The sequence below is a fragment of the Elephas maximus genome, chromosome 25, assembly GCF_024166365.1.
Source record: "Elephas maximus indicus isolate mEleMax1 chromosome 25, mEleMax1 primary haplotype, whole genome shotgun sequence".
Classification (NCBI taxonomy): domain Eukaryota; kingdom Metazoa; phylum Chordata; class Mammalia; order Proboscidea; family Elephantidae; genus Elephas; species Elephas maximus.
In genome coordinates, this window is record NC_064843.1 from 25,736,305 (window position 1) to 25,760,895 (window position 24,591).

General features: G+C 46.0%; 1 protein-coding gene across 1 annotated transcript in view; it reads right to left on the reverse strand.

Moving 5' to 3' along the window:
• Positions 1 to 10,150: 10,150 nt before the first annotated feature.
• The window catches only part of L3MBTL1 (L3MBTL histone methyl-lysine binding protein 1), a 43,837-nt gene continuing 29,396 nt past the window's right edge, over positions 10,151 to 24,591 (reverse strand). The window contains exons 17-21 of the mRNA XM_049869689.1: positions 24,354 to 24,453; positions 23,983 to 24,180; positions 23,822 to 23,871; positions 17,453 to 17,610; positions 10,151 to 10,627 (exon numbers count right to left, since the gene is read on the reverse strand). Coding sequence (XP_049725646.1) covers positions 10,493 to 10,627; positions 17,453 to 17,610; positions 23,822 to 23,871; positions 23,983 to 24,180; positions 24,354 to 24,453 — 641 coding nt within the window. The 3' untranslated portion in view covers positions 10,151 to 10,492. The remainder of the gene's footprint in view (positions 10,628 to 17,452; positions 17,611 to 23,821; positions 23,872 to 23,982; positions 24,181 to 24,353; positions 24,454 to 24,591) is intronic.

Here is a 24,591-nt window from a genome sequence, read left to right on the forward strand (position 1 = left end):
ATCCTCCTGGAGCTTTCTTTGTGGCTGGCACACCCCACAGATGAGTGGCTCAGGGACTAAAGCAGAGGGGGTGGGTCAGAGAGGAAAGTGACTCCAGTGGCCTCTGGGGTCTCTGAGGGCTCTGAAATGTAAGGGTCTGGGGGGTGTTGGCCAAAGAAAACCCAAGTGAACAGTATCACAACTGTTCATATTTCAACAAAATAGAAATGTTTGAACCAATGCACAGATTGGCAAGATGTCATGTTGACAAAACACACACCCAGAACAAGGACCTTTCTTTCATTAACAAGACCCTGATGGGGCCTCCATTCAGTAGTGGTGTCTATGACAGCAAAATAATAGTGATAATAACAACATAAGTGTCCCACTGTGGGGCACTTCAGAGTACCGATGGGCTGTAAAAGCTCCTCCCTTGACCTTATACCCCTCCTCCAGATAATGTCCCATTTCTCTGTTCCCTTTTCCATTAAACTTCTAGAAAACTGTCTGGACTTGTCTCCACTCCCTCTTCTCCTTCTCTCTCTTGAACCCATTCCAATCAGGCTTTCATCCCAACACTCAACATTGAAACAGCAGGTCAGTGACCTCCATGTACCAAATCCAATGATGAATTCTTCGCCCTTATCCTACTCCATTTCTCTGAAGGATTTGACAGTCACTTTTCCCACTTGGCTTTGTGACCTCTTGGCTTTCCTTCTACCTTGCTGAATGCTCTGTCCCAGACTCCTATGTGAGATTTCCTCCTCTTTCCATCCTTTAACACTGGCCTGTCCCAAGCCCAATCCTTGGACCTCTATCTATACTTGTTCCCTAGGTGGTCTCAACCAGTTTAATGGCTTTAAGTACCACCTACACTCAACAATCCCCAAATTTCTCTCTCTAGTTCTGATTCTCTGCCAAACTCCGGACTCATATATCTAACTACCTCTTCAACAATTCACTAGTTATATGTCTACAACCATTTCGACCTTGAGATGCCTACAAAAGAATCTTGATTTGCCTTCCTCCTACTCTGCCCTAGACTGACCCTCCCTCAGTCTTCCTAGTCTCAGTAAATGGCACTCCCACCTACTCAAAAGTTCAAGCCAGCACCTTGAGATCATTCTAGAAACCTTGCTTCTCCCTTCACCTCACCTCCACTCCAGTGCGAAAATATATCCAGAAGTCACTGCTGCTCCCTTGCCCTGCTGCAACCACCCTGCTGGAGCCACCATCATCACTTGCGTGTGTTATTGCAATAGTGTCTCTTCTGTGGTAGGTTGAAGAACGCCTCCTGCCCCAAAAGATATCTACATCCTAATCCCTGGAACCTACGTAGCACAAAAGGACTTTGCAGATGTGATAAAAGATTTTGAGATGGGAAGATTGTCCTAGATTATTAGAGTGGACCCTAAATGCAATCACGGGTGTCCTTATAAGAGACAGGCAGAGAAAGATTAGATGTGAAACAGGAGAAGGCAATGAGACCAAGGAGGTAGAGCCTGGAGTAACGTGGCCACAAGCCAATGACTGCTGGCAGCCATCTGAAGCTGGAAGAGGCAAAGAATAGATTGTCCCCCAGAGACTCCAGAGGGAGTACACCCCTGCTGACGCCTTGATTTCTACCCAGTGAAACTGACCTCTAGCCTCCAAAATTGTAAGAGAATAAATTTCTGTTGCTTTAAGCCACCAAATTGGTCACAATTTTGTTACAGCAGCCACAGGAAACTCAAGACACTACTGTCTCCCTGCTTCCACTTCTATCCACCACAATCTCTCCACTAAAAGCCGGAGTGAGTCTTTCAAAATGTAAATCAGACCATGTGACTTTGCTGCTCAAAACACTCCAGGGGCTCCCCCATCACACACGGAATAAAATCCAGTCTTTACCACGATCTAGGAGAGTCCATCTGATCTGGCTCCTGTGCCTTGGTCACCTGTTGCCCTCGCCTTCACTTACTGCCCTCCAGCCATTCTGACTGTCTTGCCCACAACTCAAACGCACCAAATGCCCACTAGCCTTTGGCCCCTTGCACTTACTTTTCCCTCTGCCTAGAACACTCTCCCCCAGAATCTGCATGGCTGGCTTCCACTATCGCCACAGAAGCCTCTGCTCAAATGTCACCTCTCAGAGACTTTTCCTGACTACAGGTGACCAATGTTCCAGTTTTCTTGGGACTCTGGGGTTTCCGGGAAGCGGAACTTTCATTGCTAAAACCAGGACAGTCCTGGGCACACCGGACAATATTAGCCCTTCTCATTCCCTGTTCATTTTCTCTGCTTTATATTTTCCTTCATAGTACTAGTACCTGTGACTCTCTGGCACTTTATCATGAAATGTTTATTTATTTTCTGTTTCCCCTAACTAAAATGTCAGCTTCATGAGGGCAGGGATTTTCTCATGATTTTTGTGTTCATCGTTGAATCCCTGGCAGGACCTGAGATAATATTAGGTGCTCAGTAGATATTTGATTAATGAATCAAGAAATGAATTGATAAGGTAATTACCATACATTTATGAAACAGAATATTACATGACCAAAAAATGATAGATAAGCCTATGTAATTAAAATGGCAACACACACATGATACACTGTCAAGAAGGGATTTCAAAACAGTAGGTATACTAGGGTACGTTTTTGTAAAAGGAAAAGAAAGACATACATGTACATTTGTGTAACTGTTGATGTTGTTAGATGCCATCGAGTCAATTTCAACCCATAGCAACCCCATGTGATAGAGTAGAACTGTCCCATAGAATTTTTCAGGCTTTATTTACAGAAGCAGATTGCCAGGTCTTTTTCCCATGAAGCCGAGTGGGTTTGAACCTTTAACCTTTAGCCTCCGTTAGCAGCCGAGGGCTTAACTATTGTGCCACCAGGGCTCCTTCACTTGTGTATAGACACAAAAAAAGACTGGACGGCCATGGCCCGAGTTAACAGTGGGTATCCTAGGTTATTTTTATCTTTGTACTGTTGGGTGAAATTTCTTAGGATGTTGCTGTTCAGGAAACACTTAGGGACTAAGGCCCTGGTGGAAACTTTGACTTGCCCAGTGTCTACTACCAACTGACCCCATCACCTTGACTGTGGCCCCACACCTGAGCAGCTCTCAGCTCCTAAGCCTTCATTTTCTCCTGCTCCGCTGTCTTCTGATACTTTTGCTCAGGGCTGTGATCTCCCAAGGGGTGGTCTAAGCCCCTCCATGAGCCCCCAAGGCTGTCTCTCCCCCTAACTTGTGGGGTCTAGACTTGAATACCCCCGCTTCCTTTCTCCATGGACACGCTTACATCTCCACAGGCCTTCTAAACAATTCTCTCTCCTTCCAACACTCCCTCCCATCAGACCTGTCAGGCTAATGCTTTTCAGCTGTCCTCATTTGCCTTCCCCAGAAACCTTGCCAGACCCCCTCCTGGCTTTATGAGCCCTCACTCCCTCCTTTGTGCCTGTTTTTGTTGTTGCACTTGTTTTCACGCTACTGTAATTTATTCATTTACATGCCTGCTGGTGCCCAATGTAGACCACTGCCGACCAAGTTCAAATGCCAGCTTGACCTGATTTTATTCTCACAGCTTCATGAGTTAGGAATTATCATCCCTGTTTGAAGGAAGAGGAAACTGAAGCACAAAGAGGTGAAATGACTTCATCAAGACACAGCTAATAAATCATATAACTGGAACTGGATTCCAGGCAGTCTGATTCCAAAGCCCTGGAATTTCAGGAAAAAGTCAGGAAGGAAGGAAGTTAGTGGGAAGGAAGTGAGAATGTAAATCATTTAGTTAGGGAGGAAGAAAAATAGGCAGCCGTGAATTCAGAGCATTAGTTGGGAGGGAAAGAAGGAAGAAAGCAGAGGGAGAAGAAAGAAGTTAGGAAAAGAGAAAGAAAATTAGGAAAGAAGGGAGAAGTTAGGAAGAAAACATGGAAGGAAGGGAGTTAGGAAGGACAGAGGAAAGAAGGCAAGTAGGGAGCTGGAAGGAAGTTAGCAAGGTAACTAGTTAGTCGATTCAGCAAACCGAGAGACCAGGCTGGCAGGCATGTATCCTGTTCATTGCTGAGCTTCTCACCTGAAAACTCTGGATCCCAGCTCAGGTCCAGGGGAGCAACCCTGAGCACAGCTCTGCCGTCCTCGGCATGGTCCTTCTGATCTGAAACCCAGTCCTGACTTGCTGAGCAACCTTCTCAGTCAGGAGCAACCTGTCACCCACTGGCCTGGGCTTCCAAACCAGCTTCAAGCTCCCCCTCCCAGCACTGCCAGTTAGGAGTTGGCTTTGGGGCCTCCTGGGTTACTAATTAACCACTGGATCTGAATTATTATGCTGGCTGTGCCCAATGGCTCCTGGATGGGTAGGCTCTGCCCTGGGAACCCTCTGAACATTAAAAGCTATTGTACAACTTAAGTTGTGTGCCCTTGCACAAGTGACTTCAGCTCTGAGTTTTATGTAAATTGCTGATGATGGCATGTGTCCTGCCTCCAAGGGAAGGTCTCTGAGGTCTCTTTCAAGACCGTTGCATGTCTCCATTCTCTGAAATTCCATCTTCCCCTCAAGGTCCAGCTCAAATGCTGACTCCTCCACGTAGCCCTCCCTGATCCCATCAGCGGAGCCACTTTCCCTTTCTCACAGAACTAAGAATGAGAGGCTTCTTCTCACATAGCTTTCCCCTGTCCCCTCCCTGATGGGGATCACTGGACTGTGTTTAGCCCTTCCATAGACACCTCCAGGGATGGGCAGATCGGCTCCTCCTGAGCCAGCCCCATTGCCTGACACCAAGAGTGCACCTGCTCTGGCCCTGCCCTGGCAGGAGAATCACTGCTGAATCTAGACTTGGGCCCCTTCGGCTCCCTGGAAACATGAGGCTCAGGAACCAGGGCTCAGCTCTCTCCGGATCGCCTGGAAGAAGGATTTTTTGTGGATGACCCAAAGCTGTCCAGGCTAAGGGTTCTAACTCAAGGCAGGGACAGGGCCTGGCCTGGGGGACAGGTGAGGAAGGCCCCTCCCCAGTGACCTGTCCTCAGTAGGCAACTCAGAGTCTAGCTTTCACACTGCTTCCTCTATCACCTTTTCATTACAATTTCCATGATATTCCAATTGTTCTAGTGCCGTAAAAACTGGCTGCTCTCATGTGCTCTGGAGAATCCCTGTATCGTCACATTCCTCTCCTCTGCCAAAACACACATCAGTATGTGTCTGGGCCTGGCCCAGAGAGGGGAGGCGGTTGGCCCAAGTGCTCAGAGCAAATCAGGGCAGAGCCCAGGGCCTTGCCCCTTTCCAGAGCTGCTCTGCTGCTCCACCAGGCTCCTCCTCCCTTGTGCTCCTAAAGCCAGTTTAAAACATACACACACACACAAATGATATTGCATAACCTGTATCAAAGGATTCCAACATACACGTGAAATAAAATGTGAAACCGTCAGCAGAGGTATGAAGGTCAAAGAAACATTCTCAGGGATGGGGAGTACAGCAAGAAACTGAACCAATGGGAACCTATCTTCATGAATGTTTCCTCTACTTTGACCTTCCTCGGTCCTCTCCTGTCCACTGTCCGGGCCCCCACCCCTGATCCTACCACTACCCCAGCCTGCACACGTCCTCTCACACCTGCAGATTCACACATAGCCAGAAGAAACAAGAGGCATAGGGGCACTGCAGAAAAGTCTATCACTCTCATGAGCTGAAAGCAGGGTCCCTGGGCCAACAGAGTTCACATATTGGCCAGACATAGGTTCCCAGTTTCCTTTTAGAAAACAAGTATTTTTAGAAAGTGGTAAATGTACAAAATTTTAAAAATCAAATAGGACTACCGGGAGGATAATAAAAAAGATCAGTCCCTTGTTTCATTCTTCAACTCTTTCAGCTGTTTCGTTTCATATTTGTCTCCATGCGTTTAAATAGCATGATTATACAGCTATTCCTCAATCCTTGTTTTAAAAATTACCAAATGGCTTCCTTCCTACTATGGAATATGAATATTTAGCTCTCACCCATTCAAACGCATACTTGTATAACCTTTTGCTTCTCCTGAATTTAATTAATAATTGTCTCATTAAATAGTTTGATATATACAGTTCTTTTAAACTCTCTGAAAAACTCCAATAATAATCTCTTATCGACGGCACTGGGTATACCAATATATCTTTTTTTTTTCCATCCTTCCTTTCACTCAGCCTTCATCCAGCCTCCCAACCTCCTGTTCTCACCTGTCCAACTGCCCAGGTGTCAAGCTGGCCTTTCCTTTCCCTATCACACTGTAAAGTCTTTTTGTGTCTTTACTGGTTCTCCTGTTTCCTGGATCCTGTGTTCTTCTTTGATTTACTCTTTCATTTTGATGGAGCACATCCTCCAGTTGTTCTCTCAGGAAAGGTGCATGGGAAGTAAAATGTTAAGACCATGTGTGTTTGAAAATGTTATACCTTCATACTTGATTGATAATTTGGCTGGGTACAGAATTCTGATGTGGAAATAATTTTCCTTTGGAATTGTGAAGACTTTCTCTATTATTTCCAGTATTTCTATTGAAAAGTACAATGCTATTCCGATTCCCATTTCTTTGGATGACACCTGTTTTCTTCTCTCTGGAAGCTTTTAGGATCTTCTCTTTGCTCTCATTATTCTGATATTTCACAAATAATGTAGCTTGGTGTCATTCCTTTTGCACCCATTGTGCTGGGCATTCAGCAGAACCTTTCAACTTAAGAGATTAGTATTTCTTGACTCTGGGAAATTTATTTTTAAATGTTTTTGTTTTATGTAATTTCTTTCTTCTCTCTTATTAGAATTCCTATTAGTTGCGGATTACTCCTCTATTCTTTCCTACTTTTCATTTCTTTGTCTTTTTTTCTACTTTCTAGGTGATATCTTCAACACTATCTTTCAACCTGTGTTGAATTTTATCTCTGCAATCACATTTTAAATTTCCAAGAGCCCTTTCTTGTCTCATAATGTTCCTTTTATTTTTATAGCAGGCACGGTTGATAGTGGATTAGCTTCTGACAAGTAGGAGGGTCAACTCTTCTGCTATAACAGGAAGGATGAGTGAAGGATGGATATGGGTAGGAGTAGACTTGCAGACGTGGTGGCAGGAAGGTGGGGGTGTTCTTTCTGATGACTTCCATTTTCTTTCTGACAGATCGTGAGAACATCTATTGAGATGACAGGGGAAGTAGTGGGGTAGAGGCTTGAGGAGCATTAAAAAGGATGTCAGAGCTGACCATGGAAACAGCTGGTTCCTGGACAGGCCTGAGGGTTCACATTAAAGCTAGAGACCATCAGTCTACCATGGTGCCAATTTGCTCTGTCCTATAAGTTTCTGGTAAAAGTGTGAAAAAATGGGCTCTTGAACAGCCGTGGTTGGTATTCTTCTAGCCAAGTAGTCTGCAAGGGCAGCACGGCAAACAAATTAAGAGTTGAAGTCATCAAACACCAATTTCTGCCACTTTTCTGCCTGCTCACATGGTCTTTGGGAAACTTCATGAATTCTATTGATTCAGCTTGATAGTTCTCCACTTGAAACCCTGGTGTTTAAAAAACTAGAGACTTCATTGAATTGTATGCCCTTGAACATTTATAAAAATGGTCATTTCACATGGATCCTGTGGGTTCCCATTGCTTACACTTCTCAACCCAGACAAGCATACCCATTTACCCTTTGTTTCCTATCTTTAAAACGGTATTAAAAAATTAGATCCTTTGGGACCTTTAATTAATAGCAAAAAGAACACTTCAATCTCTTCAGTAACGACACTAGTGATAACCATTTTTCGTTTTCTGGATGTTTTCACTACGGAAATAGAAACAGACTCTGGCTACATATCATCCAGTTGAGTTGTTCAAGTTTATTTATGTTGCTTCAAAACACTGACAAAACACACCACATCTTGTTTATAACTGTCTTTCTTCTGTGTACCTAAGATACAGATTCACAAGAGTTGATTTAGCTTAAACCAGAGGATTCTCTTAAAGAACACGTGCTCTCACACACACACACATACGCACGCACGCACACATAAGCCAATATAAAAAATGTAACCCCACCAAAGTGCATGTGAATGAAAGTGCAAAGAGGCTTCATTTTTCCAACTCTGGGATCATTCCTTCAGCTTCAGAAATTAAACAAAGATCCTTTCTGCCCTAGGACAGGGCTGGGCTGGGCAAGGGGTGGGTGAGGCTGAAGGGGGCCAAAGTGTAAGTTTGGAGAGCAGGGCAGAGGGCACACAAGCATCAGGAACCGCCACCAACTCCCTCCTTCACTGCTCTCCTCAGGTCAAGGTGCAATGATTCCATTTGGAGACAGACTGGGGGTGAAGGGGGGAGGGGGTGAAGAGAAGACAGATCTCGTTCCACTTTTTGCGATTTGGTTTTTTCCAAAGAGGTTGACATTCATGTAAAAAGTGCTGATGTCCCAAAGTTCTGAGGCCTGGGGCCCTTTCCTCTAAGGTCATTGGTCCATCTTGTCTTTCTCTTAGGCAAGCATCAGGAAGTGTTGTTGGCAAATCCATGTGCCAAAGCCCATCTCCTTAGAAGCTGGCGAGGTCCCACAGCACCAGCTCTATCTGCTGCCGTCTGCTCATATCACAAAGTAGGTGAGTATCTCTCCTTTTTTGTAGAGAAGCACACTGAGGGCAGGGAGCTGATGAATTTGCTGCTGCCCAAGCAACTGAGATAAGAGAGAAGCTCCTCTTTACACTTGACCAAAGGGGCACCAGTGTAACCTCTATAAACCCAACCCTCACCCTGTGGCTTGCCTAGTTTCCTTTTAGGAAGGTTGTGCTCAGTGCTGCCTCTAAGGGCTGAGAGGGGAGGAACATCTGAAGCCTTGTGGCAGTTCAGCTGGGGGCTAAATAGCTGCCCTGGCAGACCTGTCCGGGCCTATGCGAGAGAGGAGCCCTACTGGGCTGAGGCAGGAAATCAGCACAGCTTCCGATTTCTCATTTCTAAGGGAAAATTAAAGTTTCATCTTTTACCAAGAATAGCCCTTGACATTTTCCCATCACCAAGCCTCATGCCTCATATCTGCACTCTGTCCAACACTTCTAACAGTGTCCTCCACACACACCCACACAAACATACAACACATGACTGACAGAAGGGGTCTAGGGAAGGACCATGTGGCCCTGCACCACAGGCCCATCTCAGCACCTGGGGCACAGCAGCTTGGCAGTTGCTCCTCACCTCCATATGGGGCTGGCTCCTGCCAGGGGCTCTGGCCCTTCCCACCCAGGCTGCTTCTCAGAAACAGGAACCTGGGAGGCAGGTTTGGCAGTTACTCAGTGGAGGCTAGGGCTCTACCTGGACAGAGAAGTCAAAGTCCCAGATCTCAGCAGGGACCTGGCTGGCAGTGTAAGACAGATGGAGAGTAGTTAAGAAAGGCTGTAAGGGACCCTGGAAATTCAAAGATAGAAAAGTTCACCTTCCCAACTCCCAACTTCAAATTGTCTTTGTAAGATTCCTCAGGAATAAGCACAAGACATTTAAGGGACAGGTCGAATGTGGCCTCATGGTGTGTGCCTGCTAGACAGAGTGCCACGTTCCCATGACAGGACGGCCAGCCAGCATGGGGCCCTCAACCCTGCATGGGGAGCACCTTGGTTTAGATTCACGGGTGGGGAGGAGGCTATGCCTAGCTTTGGGGGCAACTATGCCTACTGGAGCTGTCCCTTTGGCCAAAGACTCAGAGAATGTCTGATGTATCCTTGGGCTGGCTTCCTGGCCTAGTGACTTATCAGGGCCCTCTTCCTGACCCAACACAGGAAGGATGTGCAGGGATCATCAGTGGAATCTCAACTTCTGCCAGCTGTAAACAGACTCTAACCACTTACTCACTCTGCCTGGAACTGAGATTTGGCATGGGAGCTAAACTGTCAAGTGGTCCAGAACTGGGCATGTTTAAGAAAGCATGTTGGCCCAGCCAGAAACTCCCAATAGATCCTAGGAAAACATGTTCCTGAGGGGTCTGGCTGAGGGCACTGCCCAGGGAACCAGGCAGAATAAGGGGAGCAAAACCAGTGACAGAAAGGAGGAAGTTGTTTTTATGATTAAATATGTTTGCAGTAGGGTCATATCTTGGGAGAGAGAAAGGAGAGAACATGCATAAAGATGCCAAAAAGAGAAAAGAGCCTCAGGTGGAGGACTCCCACTCTACCAGGTCATTCTTAACTGCTAAGAAAAAGACCCTTTGGTGATAAAACAAGTCAGCTGGAGATGTAGGGCTGCCACAGGCAGGGCACCTCCATCCGTAATGCTCCCTATGCCCAGTTACACCTTCACCACTAGGCCTGGTGGCAAACCAGCTGCAAGACTCAGGGGCTAGGACTCCACCTTCCCCAGGGCCCCTCTCTCCTATGCACCTTCTAGGAAGCAGCCCTGGCGAGAAGAAGGACCAACCCTAGTCAGATATTGAAGTGGGGAAAGGGGGAGAAGACTCAGGTGGTGATAGGAGGAACCTGAGTCAGGAAGGAAGCCATCAGCTGGAGAGAAAACGCCCAGGGAGGGCTGGAGGAGGGCCTAGCCCTGAGCCAGTCACTTTAAGGTGTCATCGGCGTTTTTGAACATGAGAATGGAGTTATAGATCTTCAAGGCTGGGCCCAGCTTGATGCTCATGATCTTCACAATGTCCGCCTGTGTCAGCAAAAGGAAGGCCTCGCCGTCAATCATCTGAGGGATTGGGGGAGGGAAGGCAGAAATCGGAGAAGGTGGAAAGGGTCAAGGGGAAGGGGTGAAGGAAAGGCGGGATATGCACGGGGAGTGGCAGGGGGAGAAAGATAATTGGAGTAAAGGATATATGGGGGAAGGGAAGAGGAAGGAAAAGGAGAAAGGAGAAGGGAAGGAGAAAGGAAAAAAGGAAGACAGCAATGCGGATAGAGAAGGAAAGAAAGATATCCACTGGTTTCCCCTTGTTCACACACTTGGACTCTCTTTCTTTCTTCCTGCCAACTGGTCTGAATTTCAGCGGTTCTATTCTGTCCTATAGGGTCACTATGAGTTGGAATCAACTTGATGGCAATGGGTTTGGGTTTTTTTTGTTTTCTATTTGCAAAATGTCTTTTGAGTCCTCACTGACAGTAGCTTCAAGAAACCCGCCACTGCTGTCCCCACATGAACCCAGAGGTCAATTTTAGTGCTGCTAACAGTGAGACACGCAGACATCATGCACATTCCGATGAGATGCAATATAAAGTACACGGTATTACCTATGAGCTATTATTCATCTTGCCAAAAGAGACAGAAAATGCAATCTAACTAAGCCTTTGTATCCATCTTCTGGTTTACAGGAAATACAGATAGAGGGGGTGGAGGAACAAGTTAAGCAACACCACAAGGAAGCAACAAGACAGACCAAAAAGACACATTTTGTAAGACCTTTTTCAACATCATGAAAAAAGAGAGGAGACTTTTCTAGACTAGAAGATATTTAAAAATATGAAACAATATATGGGCCTTGTTTTGATCCTAGTTCAAAACACCAACTGCAAAAGATATTCTGGGGCCTATTGGGGAAATCTGAATACAGACTATTAGATGATATAAAGGGCTTATGATCAATTTGTTAGGTGGTGTATTGTGTATGGTATATTGTGACTATGTAGTGAAAGTCCTTGGTTTTTACAGATGCATGCTAAAGTACTCAGAGGTGAAACATCACGATGTCTGTAACTTACTTAAAAATTCTTCATCCCAAAATAGGTGAAGCAAGTGTGGAAAATGTTGATAATTATGAATTCTAGGGGATAGGCATATGGGTAGGGAGAGGGAGGGAAGAAGCCTGTTATAGAGGAGGGAAGGAGGTGAAGAGAGCTGGTGGGGAAGGTGTGCAGCGAGCTAGAGACACTGTATGGAGGGTAAACAGGGCTGTGCCTCTCAGAAGGTGTGCTTGGCTGGGCTGGGGAGCCTCTGGGCAGGAAGACCATATGGCTGCTGGTCTCACTGTTTGGCGTGAAGAACCCCCTACTCTAAGAACTGGAACCCCATTTTTGAGAAGAGTGCCATCGTTCTTATGATCAATTCTCAAGAATCATAGCAAATAAAACACTTCTACTGCATTTCTTATGTACTCAAGCACTTGCCCTATGCACTTTTCATATATTGAATCATTTACTCCTCACCACTGGTAGTACCCCCATTTTACAAATGATGAAATTGAGGCAGAGGGGCTAAGGAATTTGCCCAAGATACATTCAGCTTATGAGTGCTAGAACTGTGATTCTACAGCCGTGCTCTTAACTGCGATGAATGCTGGGTAGACAATTTATGCAGCTCGGTGGGTGCTGTACCTCAAGACTGGCTCTGTCCACTTCACATGAGCCCTCCTCGCACTCAGCTCCACCAGACTGAACTACAGATCTTTCCCAATCGTTGGGTGTTTTTTGCCTTTGGCTTTGACTCACTCTGCCACCCCTGGCTGCAGGCCATTCCCACTGCCAGTGTGCTGAACCCCATTGTTTCTCCTGATGTTCAGAGCTGCCCACTACTCCTATGGTGGCTTCTATCCTGCACAGAGCTCTCACAGATCAACAAGCTCCATTAATTGTATCAGTTTGCTCATTTGTCATCCAGAAGCACCAGCAGGCTGCTACCTGCCTTGTTGACCCTGGGCAGATGTGTTGCTGCAGACACACCCAGTCTCAGATATCCTGTGCTGGTCAGGCTCTGGGGCTCTCTCTCAGTGGTCCCACTGAGTCACACACCCTGGTGCAAGAAGAGCTGGGGCCACTACCCATAGACCAAAGGTCTTGACAACTAAAAGTTCAGAATATGAAGGAAAGGAGCCCTAGGCATAGTTAAGTATGTATCATGGATTTTTACAGGAGTTCATTCATTATTATTCAGAGAGCCCACGGGTATGGTGCTTTGTGCATCATCTGGAGATTTCTTACCATAGCCATTGCAGAAGCCCAGATTCTGGATTCCTCAAAGACTGGAGAGTCTGGCAGTTTGGGACACACGTAAGAAAACACTGGGATTATCTCAGGACATAGAAGAATTATAAATGTTTGTGTGGTGGTGTGAGTGGGGAGTTTTGAGACATAAAATCAGAAAAAAGGCCATGTCCTGAACTAGAAGGCAGAAGAAATCAAGAGGAAAATAAATAACATGAGCCAAATACAATAACCCACCCTAGGGAATGGCCAAAGTGTTGTGGATAGGACAGAATAGAGCATTTCCCAAACTGAAATAACCTGGATAGAGCCTTAAAAACACACACATGGAATGTTTAACACAGGCCAAGCTATAATCTAACCAGTACTGTCAAAACCTGACGGAAGAGACTTCCATGCTATCATAACACAGAGGTGTGGTCCACAAGGAGCCCAGGAAAAAGGAACATTCAAGGAGCAGGAAGTTTCCAGTGTTTATCCAGCTGCACTGCAGGCCCCTCTCTGTCCACCTCCTCCTCTGAGCTCCCATTACACCTGGCACCTACATCTCTCATAGCCCTTACCACACTACGAGAAGCAACAATGTATAATTCTGTCTCTCCTACTATGCAGAGATTCTTGAAAACAGGAATCTCTTCTTATTTACCTCTACCCTCATCACCTTATATGGGCCAGGCACAGAGCAGATACCAATAATTATTTGCTGAATGACTTAAATATATAAGGGCTGCAATAAAGAAGACTAGGAGAAAACTGGACAGACTACCTATAAAACCACACATCCACTTTGCTCGTGAAGCAATCCTCTGATGACTGGTCTGACCTCAGCTGGAAAGCATCTTGACTAGTGTCCCTGAAGGCCCAGTCATCAGTTCAGCCAGAATGAGCCCACTCAGTGGACCAGGTCCTGGGAGAAAGGTAATCCTCAGCCCTCATTAAGGTCCTGCTCCATTCTGAGACCCTCTGTGGTGCTGGCAGTCCACCATGCCCCCATCTGCCCTTTCTAGTTGTTGCTTATTTGTATCACAGACCATGCTGAACCAACACAAGCAGCAGATGTTCTTGGGAGATACAGCCCTTCGCCAAACAAGGGAGAATGCAAAGCCAAGCATGGGCTGGAAGACCAAGCTCTTCAGTGGCTATGCAGCTGGCTGAACAAATTGCATTCAAAGAGACTTGATTTATGGCCTGTTAGCAGTCTAAAGGAAGCGCTCTAATAGGTGCCACACAGCTCTGTTCTGTCTTATTAAATATGTATGTTAAAGACTTGGATGAAAACCCAAAAGCCTTATTAATATCACAGATGACAGAATCAAGATTTAAAACAATGAGACTATGAAACCAACAAGATAGCATTTAATAGGGATAAATGTAGAGTTTTACATTAAGTTTAAAAAGGAAAACCCAGTGGTACGAGTACACACTGGAAAACTTGGTTTGACTACAGTTGACGTCAAAAGCACTTGGGGGCCTTCATGAACTCCAAACTGCTGTAACATGGCTATAATAAAGCTAATGCAAACTCATATTTTGATAACAAAAACATAGGGTTCAAATTTAGGGAAAGAGAGAACAACCCAAATGTCTATTAAGAAGAGAACTGTGATATACTCATAAAATGAAACACTACTCAGCAGTAAGAACGAACTACTGTATACACAACAACATGGATGAACCTCAAAAACATTGGGCAAAAAGAGACATGACACAAAAATAGTACATGCTGTATGATTCTATTTATAAGAGTTCAAGAATAAGCAAAACTAATCTATGGTGTTAGAGACTAGAACAGCAGCTGCCTATGCGGCTGGGGACTGACTAGAAGGCATCAAGAAAGAACTTTCTGGCGTAATGGAAACATTTTATATCTTGATAGAGGTGCTGGGTTCAGGGTGTATATGTCTGACAAAACTTATGGAATTATACTTTTAAGATGTGTGCATTTCACTGTATGTATATTTTACCTCAATTTAAAACATCTAAGAAGCAGCAGCCCAGTGTGTTCTGTGTTGGTCAGAAGGATCTGGAACACAGGATTAAACCCTGGACACACACGCTTCGATAAGGAAATCTCCAGTCCAGAAGGCAACAAAAGTACCCAGGAATGGGGAGGAGTTTGGAAGCTCCATCATGGGAGGAGGATTGGGTGAGAAAACTGGCTGTATCATCCTGGATAAAGAGATTCTTCCAGGGAAAGGGGAACAGACTTCTTTCTTACTGGCATCTGACCTGGACTGGACAGCTATGGGCAGCTGAGACCACACTTTCCCTGCCTGGGTGAAGGGGGTGCACAGGAGGAATGTTTGTTTTCTTTGGAAGAAAGCCCTAGTCAAACCTAAAAGGTCCCTTCCAGCTTCAAACTCTATAAATCTGAAGAGTCATGATAAAGTTCTTCTTTATTTAAGGACTATTACGCATTAAAAAGAAGAGCCCTGGTGGTGCAGTGCTTAATCGATCAGCTGCTACCTGAAAAGTTGACAGTTCAAACCCACCAACTGCTCTATGGGAGAAAGATGTGGCAGTCTGCTTTCATAAAGATTTACAGCCTTGGAAAACCTATGGGGCAGTTCTACTCTGTCCTCTGTAGGGTTCCTGAGTCAGAATCAACCCAATGGCAATGGGTGTGCATTGGAAACTACAGCTACCGCTACAACCGATGACTGCCCTGACAGGGAACACAACAGAAAACCCCTGAGGGAGCAGGAGAGCAGTGGAATGCAGACCCCAAATTCTCATAAGACCAGACTTAATGGTCTGACTGAGACTGGAAGGACCCCGGTGGTCATGGCCCCCAGATCTTCTGTTGCCCCAGGACAGGAACCATTCCCGAAGACAATTCTTCAGACAGGGATTGGACTGGACAAGGGATTGGACTGGACAAGGGGTTGGAGAGGGATGCTGGTAAGGAGTGAGCTTCTTGGATCAGGTGGACACTTGAGACTATGTTGGCATCTCCTGCCTGGAGGGGAGATGAGAGGGTGGAGGGGGTTAGAAGCTGGCAAAAAGGACACGAAAAGACAGAGTGGAAGGAGAGAGCAGGCTGTCTCATTAGGGGGAGAGTAATTGGGAGTGTGTAGCAAGGTGTATATGGGTTTTTGTGTGAGAGACTGACTTGATTTGTAAACTTTCACTTAAAGCACAATAAAAATTATTAAAAAAAAAAAAAACTACAGCTACCATTTACTGAGCTCCCATTATCAGACATTCGGGTATAGTGACAGGATTTATTATGTAACATGATAAATATTACCATATAGCGATATAATGATATGTTGTTATATTGACTACATATGTTAATAACTATATTAATATATATAGTAGTGATATAATTATACTAGACATTCTGGTATAATGATACATTCATCATTTTCAGTACTTACAATGGCTCTGGATGGTAATCATTATTATACACATTTTATCTCCCCTTTATTATTGTTAGGGGCCATAGAGTTGATTTCAGCTTAGAGCAACTCATGTAACAGAGTAGAACTGCCCGTGTGATTTTCTTGGCTGTAATCTTTACAGAAGCAGATCATCAGGTCTTTCTCCCAAGGAGCTGCTGGGTGGGTTCGAAACACCAACCTTTTAGTTAGCAGCTGAATGCTGAAACACTGCACCACCAGGGCTCCTTATATCTCCACTTTACGGATAAGAACATGCTCAGCCTCAGAGAAAGTAAACAGCCAAAACTGGCAGAGCTAGGATTTAAACCCATACCCTTCAAACTCGCTGCTTCTTATCTTTGGTAAGCTCTTGGGTCTTGATTTTAAGTGTGTGTTGGTACCCTTGCAGTAAACAGCAATCTCTGTGCCATTGAAAATACGCTTTAATTTCGTGACTGTCACTGGAGAAGCTAAGTTTGGAAAACAAAAGATTGGGCCAGAGAGCTGAGGAGTGAATAGATTCTGTCTCCGTGATGCTTTCCCTTCCTGAGGATGGTCTGAACCTAGAGGGTTCCTCAGCAACCTGAGCTACAGTCCATACCAGACTTTCTCCCAGAAATGTGGGTCACTATGCCTAGTCTCATCCTGCTCCCTAGCTGCGGGCAGTGCGATGGCGCACAGGGACCCCTTCTCTGTCTCCCACTCTGCATGTGCACCTTACCTCATCTTTGAAGAGCCGTGCTTGATCCTCACAACCTGTCAGGGTCTGAACGAAGCCGAAGACCTTGGAAACCAAAGATGACATGTTGACAAGGGGGTGGGGGTTTGTGGGTATAGGGGAAAGACTGGTCTACATGACCTTGGTGCCTTCTGAGCTGTGACACTGTTGCTTTTTCTTATCAGCCTAGGAGGATTCTGGGTCTCTGTGCTGCTGGGTGTGCGCGGTGAGGTCCCTGATCCTCAGACTCGGGAACTGAAGCTTATCTCTCTGCCGGATTTCCAGCCAGACTATTAGCACATCCCACTCGCCACCCACCAGAATGGACCCATCATCCCACACTGGGAAGCTAGAAGGAAGTGTGGACAGCAGAGATGAGCAGGAGGTAGTGTCAGGCTCTGCCAGAGGGGCTCTCCTAAGTCCTCCCACCAGGGTGTGGTGAGAGGGAGAAGTCGGCGAGAAGGAAGAAGAAGGGGAAGAGAAAGGGCCCCTCACGCCTCACCTCATCGATGGTCCACTTGGCGACTGTCGAGGCCGAAATGCCTGCCACTCCAGGCAGGAGCTTGCAGTGCTGCTCCCAGCACACAGAGAGTGAACGGTCTGGGTGGGCTGACAAGGCCGACATGAAAAGGGACTGGTGCATGACATCACTGGTGAGTGCTGGAATGCAGAGGCACAGGCTGGCAAGCTGACACAGAGGAGTAATCTGGTCACTCAGGCCTGCTCATACCCATTCCACTGGGAAGACTGACTGGCAGAGCAGACAGGACCAGGGTCCCTTCTGAGATCGTTACAGAGCCAGGAGGGTTGTCTGTATCTGCTCACTCCTGATCCACTCCTTTACTCCTTCTGGTGGTGGACCCCTCACTTTACAGACTCTCAGGTCAGCTGGGTGAAGTGACCCTACCTCTGTCTCTACGGGCTTCTGGAGAAAAGCTCCCATCACTTGGGACCCACACCATCCCAGAAGGCACCATTCTCTAAATAGCTTGCATTAAAATGGTCCCCAACATCCAAGCAAGCTCAGCTGTGACATCAGAAGTCCATTCTGTTTGTCCTTCTTTTCCTAAGTCCTTTTGGGAGCCTACCCAGTCTGAAACCCACTCTACTGGCCTCAAGCCCCAGTTTCTCCCCCCTACTCCATCAGCCTGGTCTAGCTCCGTACTTGTCTACTCAGGCACCTAGAAGATGATCCCTGGCCTACTCGCCAACTCAGTGCCTGTAACTTTGCTTCCAGATCTGTTCCTAGAATCCTTGGCCCTGGCCACCAGCTTCACAGTTGCTCTATGGATCTGGTGATAGATGCTGCTCTGCCTGGATTCCTCCTTAGCCAGACCTGGCACTTGCCCACTTGGACTACATTTACCTCTAGCTGTTCTGAAAAACCTGGCCCCATCCACTCTACCAGCTTTGGTAGAGACTACAGTGTGGTTACACTACAATGTGGCCACTGTCCCCTGGGACTTGCCTAGCCTCTGACCATAGTCGAGGAGAGCTGGTTCTTTTCTGTTCACTTGGTGCTAATTCTAGATACTGGTGAATACAGCACCTCCATTACCCTCTTCTCAGAGGCCCTTCCCGCTCATTATGCATTGACCTTCTCTCTTTCCACTCAGCTTCAGCCTTTTACCTCAACTCTTCCACACCTCACAATCATATGCAGAACTTCTGGAATCCCATTACCAACTCCACCTGCTCATCACCCCAAACCTGAGCTCCTGTCCCCAACCCAAGAGTTCCACCTTCAATACCACCAAGGAAGTTGCCGCCTCTGCACAGCTCAGGCCAGCTCCTCCACGGCCAGTTTGGGGAGTATCCAGGATCTCCTGTGAGAGTCACCGTCATTAACACTTTTCATCTACCTGGTCACAACTTTGGCTTTCTGTCCACCCAGCTGCTCCCCCTTTGAAGCCCTGTAATCTGGTCCATCACGTACGTTGGTGTGCGGTTTGGGCTGCTGAGGAACAGCAGTTTCCCACCTTATCTTTCTTCCCCAGGGTACAGGCCAGGAGCTCTCACAGGCAGTCTCTTACCTAACCGCAAACCATCTAGCTACAGGTCAGAACATCCCCTGTTCTTTCAAACAGCTGACTCTCATGTGGTTTGAATGGGCCTATGAGCAGGGTGAGAATAACCAAGCCCTGTCCTTTCCCGGCAATCTTCCCTATGACGCTGTTTACCAACAAACCCTGGGCCTATACTGAAGAGGTCTACCCTGGATGTGTGAGAAGATGCCTGTGGAACAGAACCCAGAGTGACCGGTGTTCCCTCTGTGTGAGAGGTAAGCTAGTGGAGGAGAGCCCTGACAGACCTGCACTCTTTCCCCTGCTCTAACCCTGAAGTGCCTCAAGACCTCATTCTCTGGAAAGACTTCCCAACGGTTCCACAGCATGATTCTGGAATTAACAGTAGACAAGCGCCCTCTGGTGGTCAGAACTTTGTCCTGCAATGTGGAAGCCAACCAGGAGTACCAAGGTCACGTAGGAGGGGTACCAGGAATCCTCACTTTGAAGGGCCTGCAATCAGGCTAAGACCCTCATCACTCAGGCCTAAGGCTGCAGGAATTGCCTAATTCTACCAAGACAAAATAATATGGAACTGCAGAAAGAGGAGTCAGGCAAGAGATTAGGAATAAAAATAATTCTGCTGGTAGCTATGCTAAGCGCTTTTCATGGATTGTCCCATGTAACACTCCCACCACCTTATGAGGTAGGTACTATCATTATCCATATTTTACTGATGAGGAAGATAAGGCCTGAGAGATGGAGTCACCTGCCCAAGGTCTCACAGCCTGTAAAAGGTAGGCCATGCTCTCGATCACTACACTATATACCAAGATTACTGGAATAGCTCACCTGTCAGTTTGTCGTACTGTGGTGGCTTGTGTGTCGCTGTGATGCTGGAAGCTATGCCACCAGTATTTCAAATACCAACAGGGTCACCTATGGTGGACATGTTTCAGTAGAGCTTCCAGATTAAGACAGACCAGGAAGGAGGACCTGGTGGATCTACTTCTAAAAAAATTAGCCAGCGAAAACCTTATGGATAGCAGTGGAACATGTCTAATATAGTGCCAGAAGATGAGCCCCTCAGGTTGGAAGGCACTCACAATATGACTGGGGAAGAGCTGCCTCCTCAGAGTAGAGTAGACCTTAATGCCATAGATGGAGTCAAGCTTTTGGGACCTTCATTTGCTGATGTGGCACGACTCAACATGAGAAGATATAGCTGTAAATGTCCGTTAATAATTGGAACGTGGAATGTAGGAAGTATGAATCTAGGAAAATTGGAAGCTATCAAAAATGAAATAGAATGCTTGAAGATAGATACACCCTAGGCATCAGTGAGCCGAAATGGACTGGGATTGGCCACTGTGAATTGGACAATCGTACGTTCTACTATGACGGGAGTGACGACTTGAAGAGGAGCATCACATTCACTGTCGAAAAGAACATTTTAAGATCTAACCTGACATTCGGAAACCCTGGTGGCATAGTGGTTAAGAGCTCCGGCTGCTAACCAAAACGTTGGCAGTTCGAATCCACCAGGCACTCCTTGGAAACTGTATGGGGCAGTTCAGTTCTGTCCTCTAGGGTTGCTATGAGTCTGAACTGACTCGACAGCAATGGGTTTGATTTTTTTTTATCCTGAAGTACAATGCTGCCAGTGATAGGATAATATCGACATGTCTACAAGAAAGACCGGTAATATGACTATTATTCAAATTTACACACTAATTACTAATGCCAAAGATGAAGAAATTGAAGATTTTTACCAACTTCTGCAGTCTGAAATTGATCAAACCTGCAACCGAGATGCATTGATAATTGCTGGCGAAATGTGGATGTGAAAGTTGGAAACAAAAAAGAAGGATCAATAGTTGGAAAATACAGCCTTGGTGATAGAAGCAACGCTAGAGATTGTATGACAGAATTTTGTAAGACCAAAAACTATTTATTGGAAATACCTTTTTCAACAACATAAAGGCAACTATGCATGTGGACCTTGCCAGATGGAATACCCAAGAATCAAATTGTCTACATCTGTGGAAAGAGACGATGGAGAAGCTCAGTACCATTTCTACAGGCAAAATACTGAACAGCACAGGAAGCACCAACAGAAGATGGAAGGAATACACAGTCACTGTACCACAAAGAATTGGTCAACATTTAACCATTTTAAGAAGTAGTACGGCGTAGTGGCTAAGTGCTACGGCTGTTAACCAAAGGGTCAGCAGTTCAAATCTGCCAGGCGCTCCCTGGAAACTCTATGCGGCAGTTCTACTCTGTGTTATAGGGTCATTATGAGTCAGAATTGACTTGAAGGCAATGGGCTTGGTTTTGGTTTTTTTGATATGATCAGGAACTGACAGTACCGAAGGAAGAAGCTGCACTGGAGGCATTGGTGAAAAACAAGGTTCCAGGAATTGACAGAATATCAACTGAGATGTTTCAACAAACGGATGCAGTGCTGGAAGTGCTCACTTGTCTATGCCAAGAAATTTGGAAGACAGCTACCTGGCCAATTCGCTGGAAGAGATCCATATTTTTATCCATTCTGAAGAAAGGTGATACCACAGAATGTGGAAATTATCGAATACTATCATTAATGTCACACGTGAGTAAAATTTTGCTGAAGATAATTCAAAAACAGTTGCAGCAGTATATCAACATGGAGTTGCCAGAAATTCAAACCAGATTCAGAAGAGACAGGAAATGAGGGATACCATTGCTGATATCAGATAGATCTTGGCTGAGAGCAGAGAATGCCAGAAAGATATTTACTTCTGTTTTATTGACTATGCAAAGGCATTCGACTGTGTGGATCATAACAAATTATAGGTAACATTTCAGAGAATGGGAATTCCCGAACACTTAATTGTGCTCATGTAGAACCTGTACATAGGCCAGGAGGCAGTCATTCAAACAGAACAAGGAGATACTACATGCTTTAAAATCAAGAAAGGTGTGGATCAATGTTGCATCCTTTCACCATACCTATTCAATCTGTATGCTGAGTAAATAATCTGAGAAACTGAACTATACGAAGAAGAACGTGGCATCAAGGTCGCAGGAAGTCTCATTAACAACCTGTGTTATACAGATGACACAACCTTGCATGCTGAAAGTGAAGAGGATTTGAAGCACTTACTGATGAAGATCAAAGATCACAGCCTTCAGTATGGATTTCAATTTCATCTCAACATAAAGAAAACAAAAATCCTCACAACTAGACCAATAAGCAACATCATGATAAATGGAGAAAAGACTGAAGTTGTCAAGGATTTCATTTTACTTGAAACCACAATCAACGATCATGAGAGCAGCAGTCACAAAATCAAGGGACATAGTGCATCGAGCAAATCCACTACAAAAGACTTCTTTATAAAGTGTTAAAAAGCAAAGATATCATCTTGAGGACTAAGGTACACCTGACCCAAGCCATGGTATTTTCAATTGCCTCATATGCATAAAAGCTGGACGATGGATAAGAAAAGACTGAAGAATTGATGTATTTGAATCATGGTATTGGTGAAGAATACTGAATATACCATGGACTGCCAGAAGAACAAATAAATCTGTCTTGGAAGAAGTACAGCCAGAGTGCTCCTTAGAAGCAAGGACAGCAAGACTTCGTCTCACATACTTCGGACATGTTATTAGGAGGAACCGTCCTTGGAGAAGGACATCATGCTTGGTAAGTGAAAAAAAGGAAGACCTTCAACAAGATGGATTGACACTGTGGCTACAACAATGGGCTCAAACATAGCAACAATTGTGAGGATGGCACAGGACCAGGCAGTGTTTCATTCTGTTATACACAGAGTCAGAACCGACTCGATGGCACCTAACAACAACAAATGGAACAGCCTGGGTCCTGCCCAGAAACTGTGCAATGGGCCAGGTGTTTTCTCTTCTAGCCTTAAAGTATCTGCATTCAATTCAACTGAGGCAGGATTCCTAGAGTCCCTGCTTCTTGGTAGGTCCTATGCTAAGCAGCAGAAGACACATGATGAGGTCACAAGCCTGGGGAGGAATCACTCTGCCCCTTCCCTTAAACGGGAATGAGAAGTGAACTGAAATTTGGGTTAGGTGCTTTATGTCTAATATACAAGTAACACGTAGCATGAGAAGTCAGATCTGAGTTTGCATACCAGTTCTGCCCTTTACAAGCTGAATGACCTTGGGCAAGTGACTTCACCTGCTGAGCCTCACATTCTTCATCAGGAAGTTGGAAAGAATAATATCCACATTACAGGATGCTTTTGAGAGTCAGACAGAGTATACATAAAGCACCTCGCACAGTGCCTGGCCTATCTATCGTAAGTGCTTGGTAAATGGTAGCAGTACCTACTATTATTTCAGGTAGTTGCCACTTGAAAGGCAGGTATTATCTATGTTTTCAAATGAGGAAACTAGGGCTCAGAGATGTTAAGTGACTTGCCCAAGGTCACACAGCTAGGAAGTACCAGCCATGGCCTCCCTCCCAGGAATCCTAGAATCAGAGAAAAGCATTGCCAGGAGGTATCACCCTGCTTCACACTGGAGAACCAGAAGCCCATACAGGTTCTGCATACTTCCCACAGTCTCACAGCAAGGCCAGAGATGAACTTGGTTTTCACATGCTTTGTTGAAATCCACAGGCCATGCCCTTGGCCTATGAGAGAAACAGAATCCTGAGGGAGATCCAGAGAGCTGGTATGTTCATGGCTGTACCTTAGAAGCCATGCTCTTGCCATTGTTCTATTTCCCAACGTATCTCAAACGAAGAGGCAGCTCCCTATCTATCCTCTCCCCCTCTGGGCATCCCTGATCACTCATCCCATCAATTACCGTGCACCCAGTATGTGAGGAGATGACCAGGGACTTACTCTGGAAATCTTCCTGTGGGATCTTCTGATACTTTGGAGGGCGTCCAATTCTGGAAAGAGAGGGACCAGGTCCATGGCAGGGTATAAGTGCCTGGTCTTTCCCAAGAAGACATGACCCTGAGCCCAAGGTAGCCCAAGCCCTGACTCCCTGCCCTCTGCACCGGCCATGATGACGAGGCTTCTTCCTTGGGGAGAAGCTGGAGAGGTTCCTCTTACGGGCTGAAGCCTCTGAGTCAGACAGCTCTGCTTTCAGCCGGCTCTGGTTCCTCTCAGCCAGTGGGCAGCCTGAGAGGCAATGGTGAGCTGTGAACTTGCCTGTGACATGGCCAGAGCCATCACAACCAGGAGTAGGGCACTTCCTGGAGAAGAATAATTCATCAGTTGGGCTGGATACATTCTTCCCCACTGAGCCCTCCCTCCCTCATCCTGGCCCCACTCAAGGTGTCCTGGTGAATGAACCCTGATCAGCTAGCACAAAGCATATGTCAGACAGACCCTCCCTAAACAATACCTGAGGGAGACCTTCACTCACCGATGATGAAAGCTGTACTTGGAGGTCCTAGTGTGTGGCAGGCTCTTACAGCTGAGAAGGGGACAGCCTCCAGGGGAGGCAGAGCTGAGCTCTCTGGGTCCTGGAGAAGCAGAAAGCAAAGAGTCACCTCCTAAGCATATGATGACCCCAATGAGCTTGCCCGCTCACTCCTCAATCCCCCAAAACCAACAATTGGGGAAGACAGAAGCTCCCCTAGGGTGGGAGGATGCGATGTACC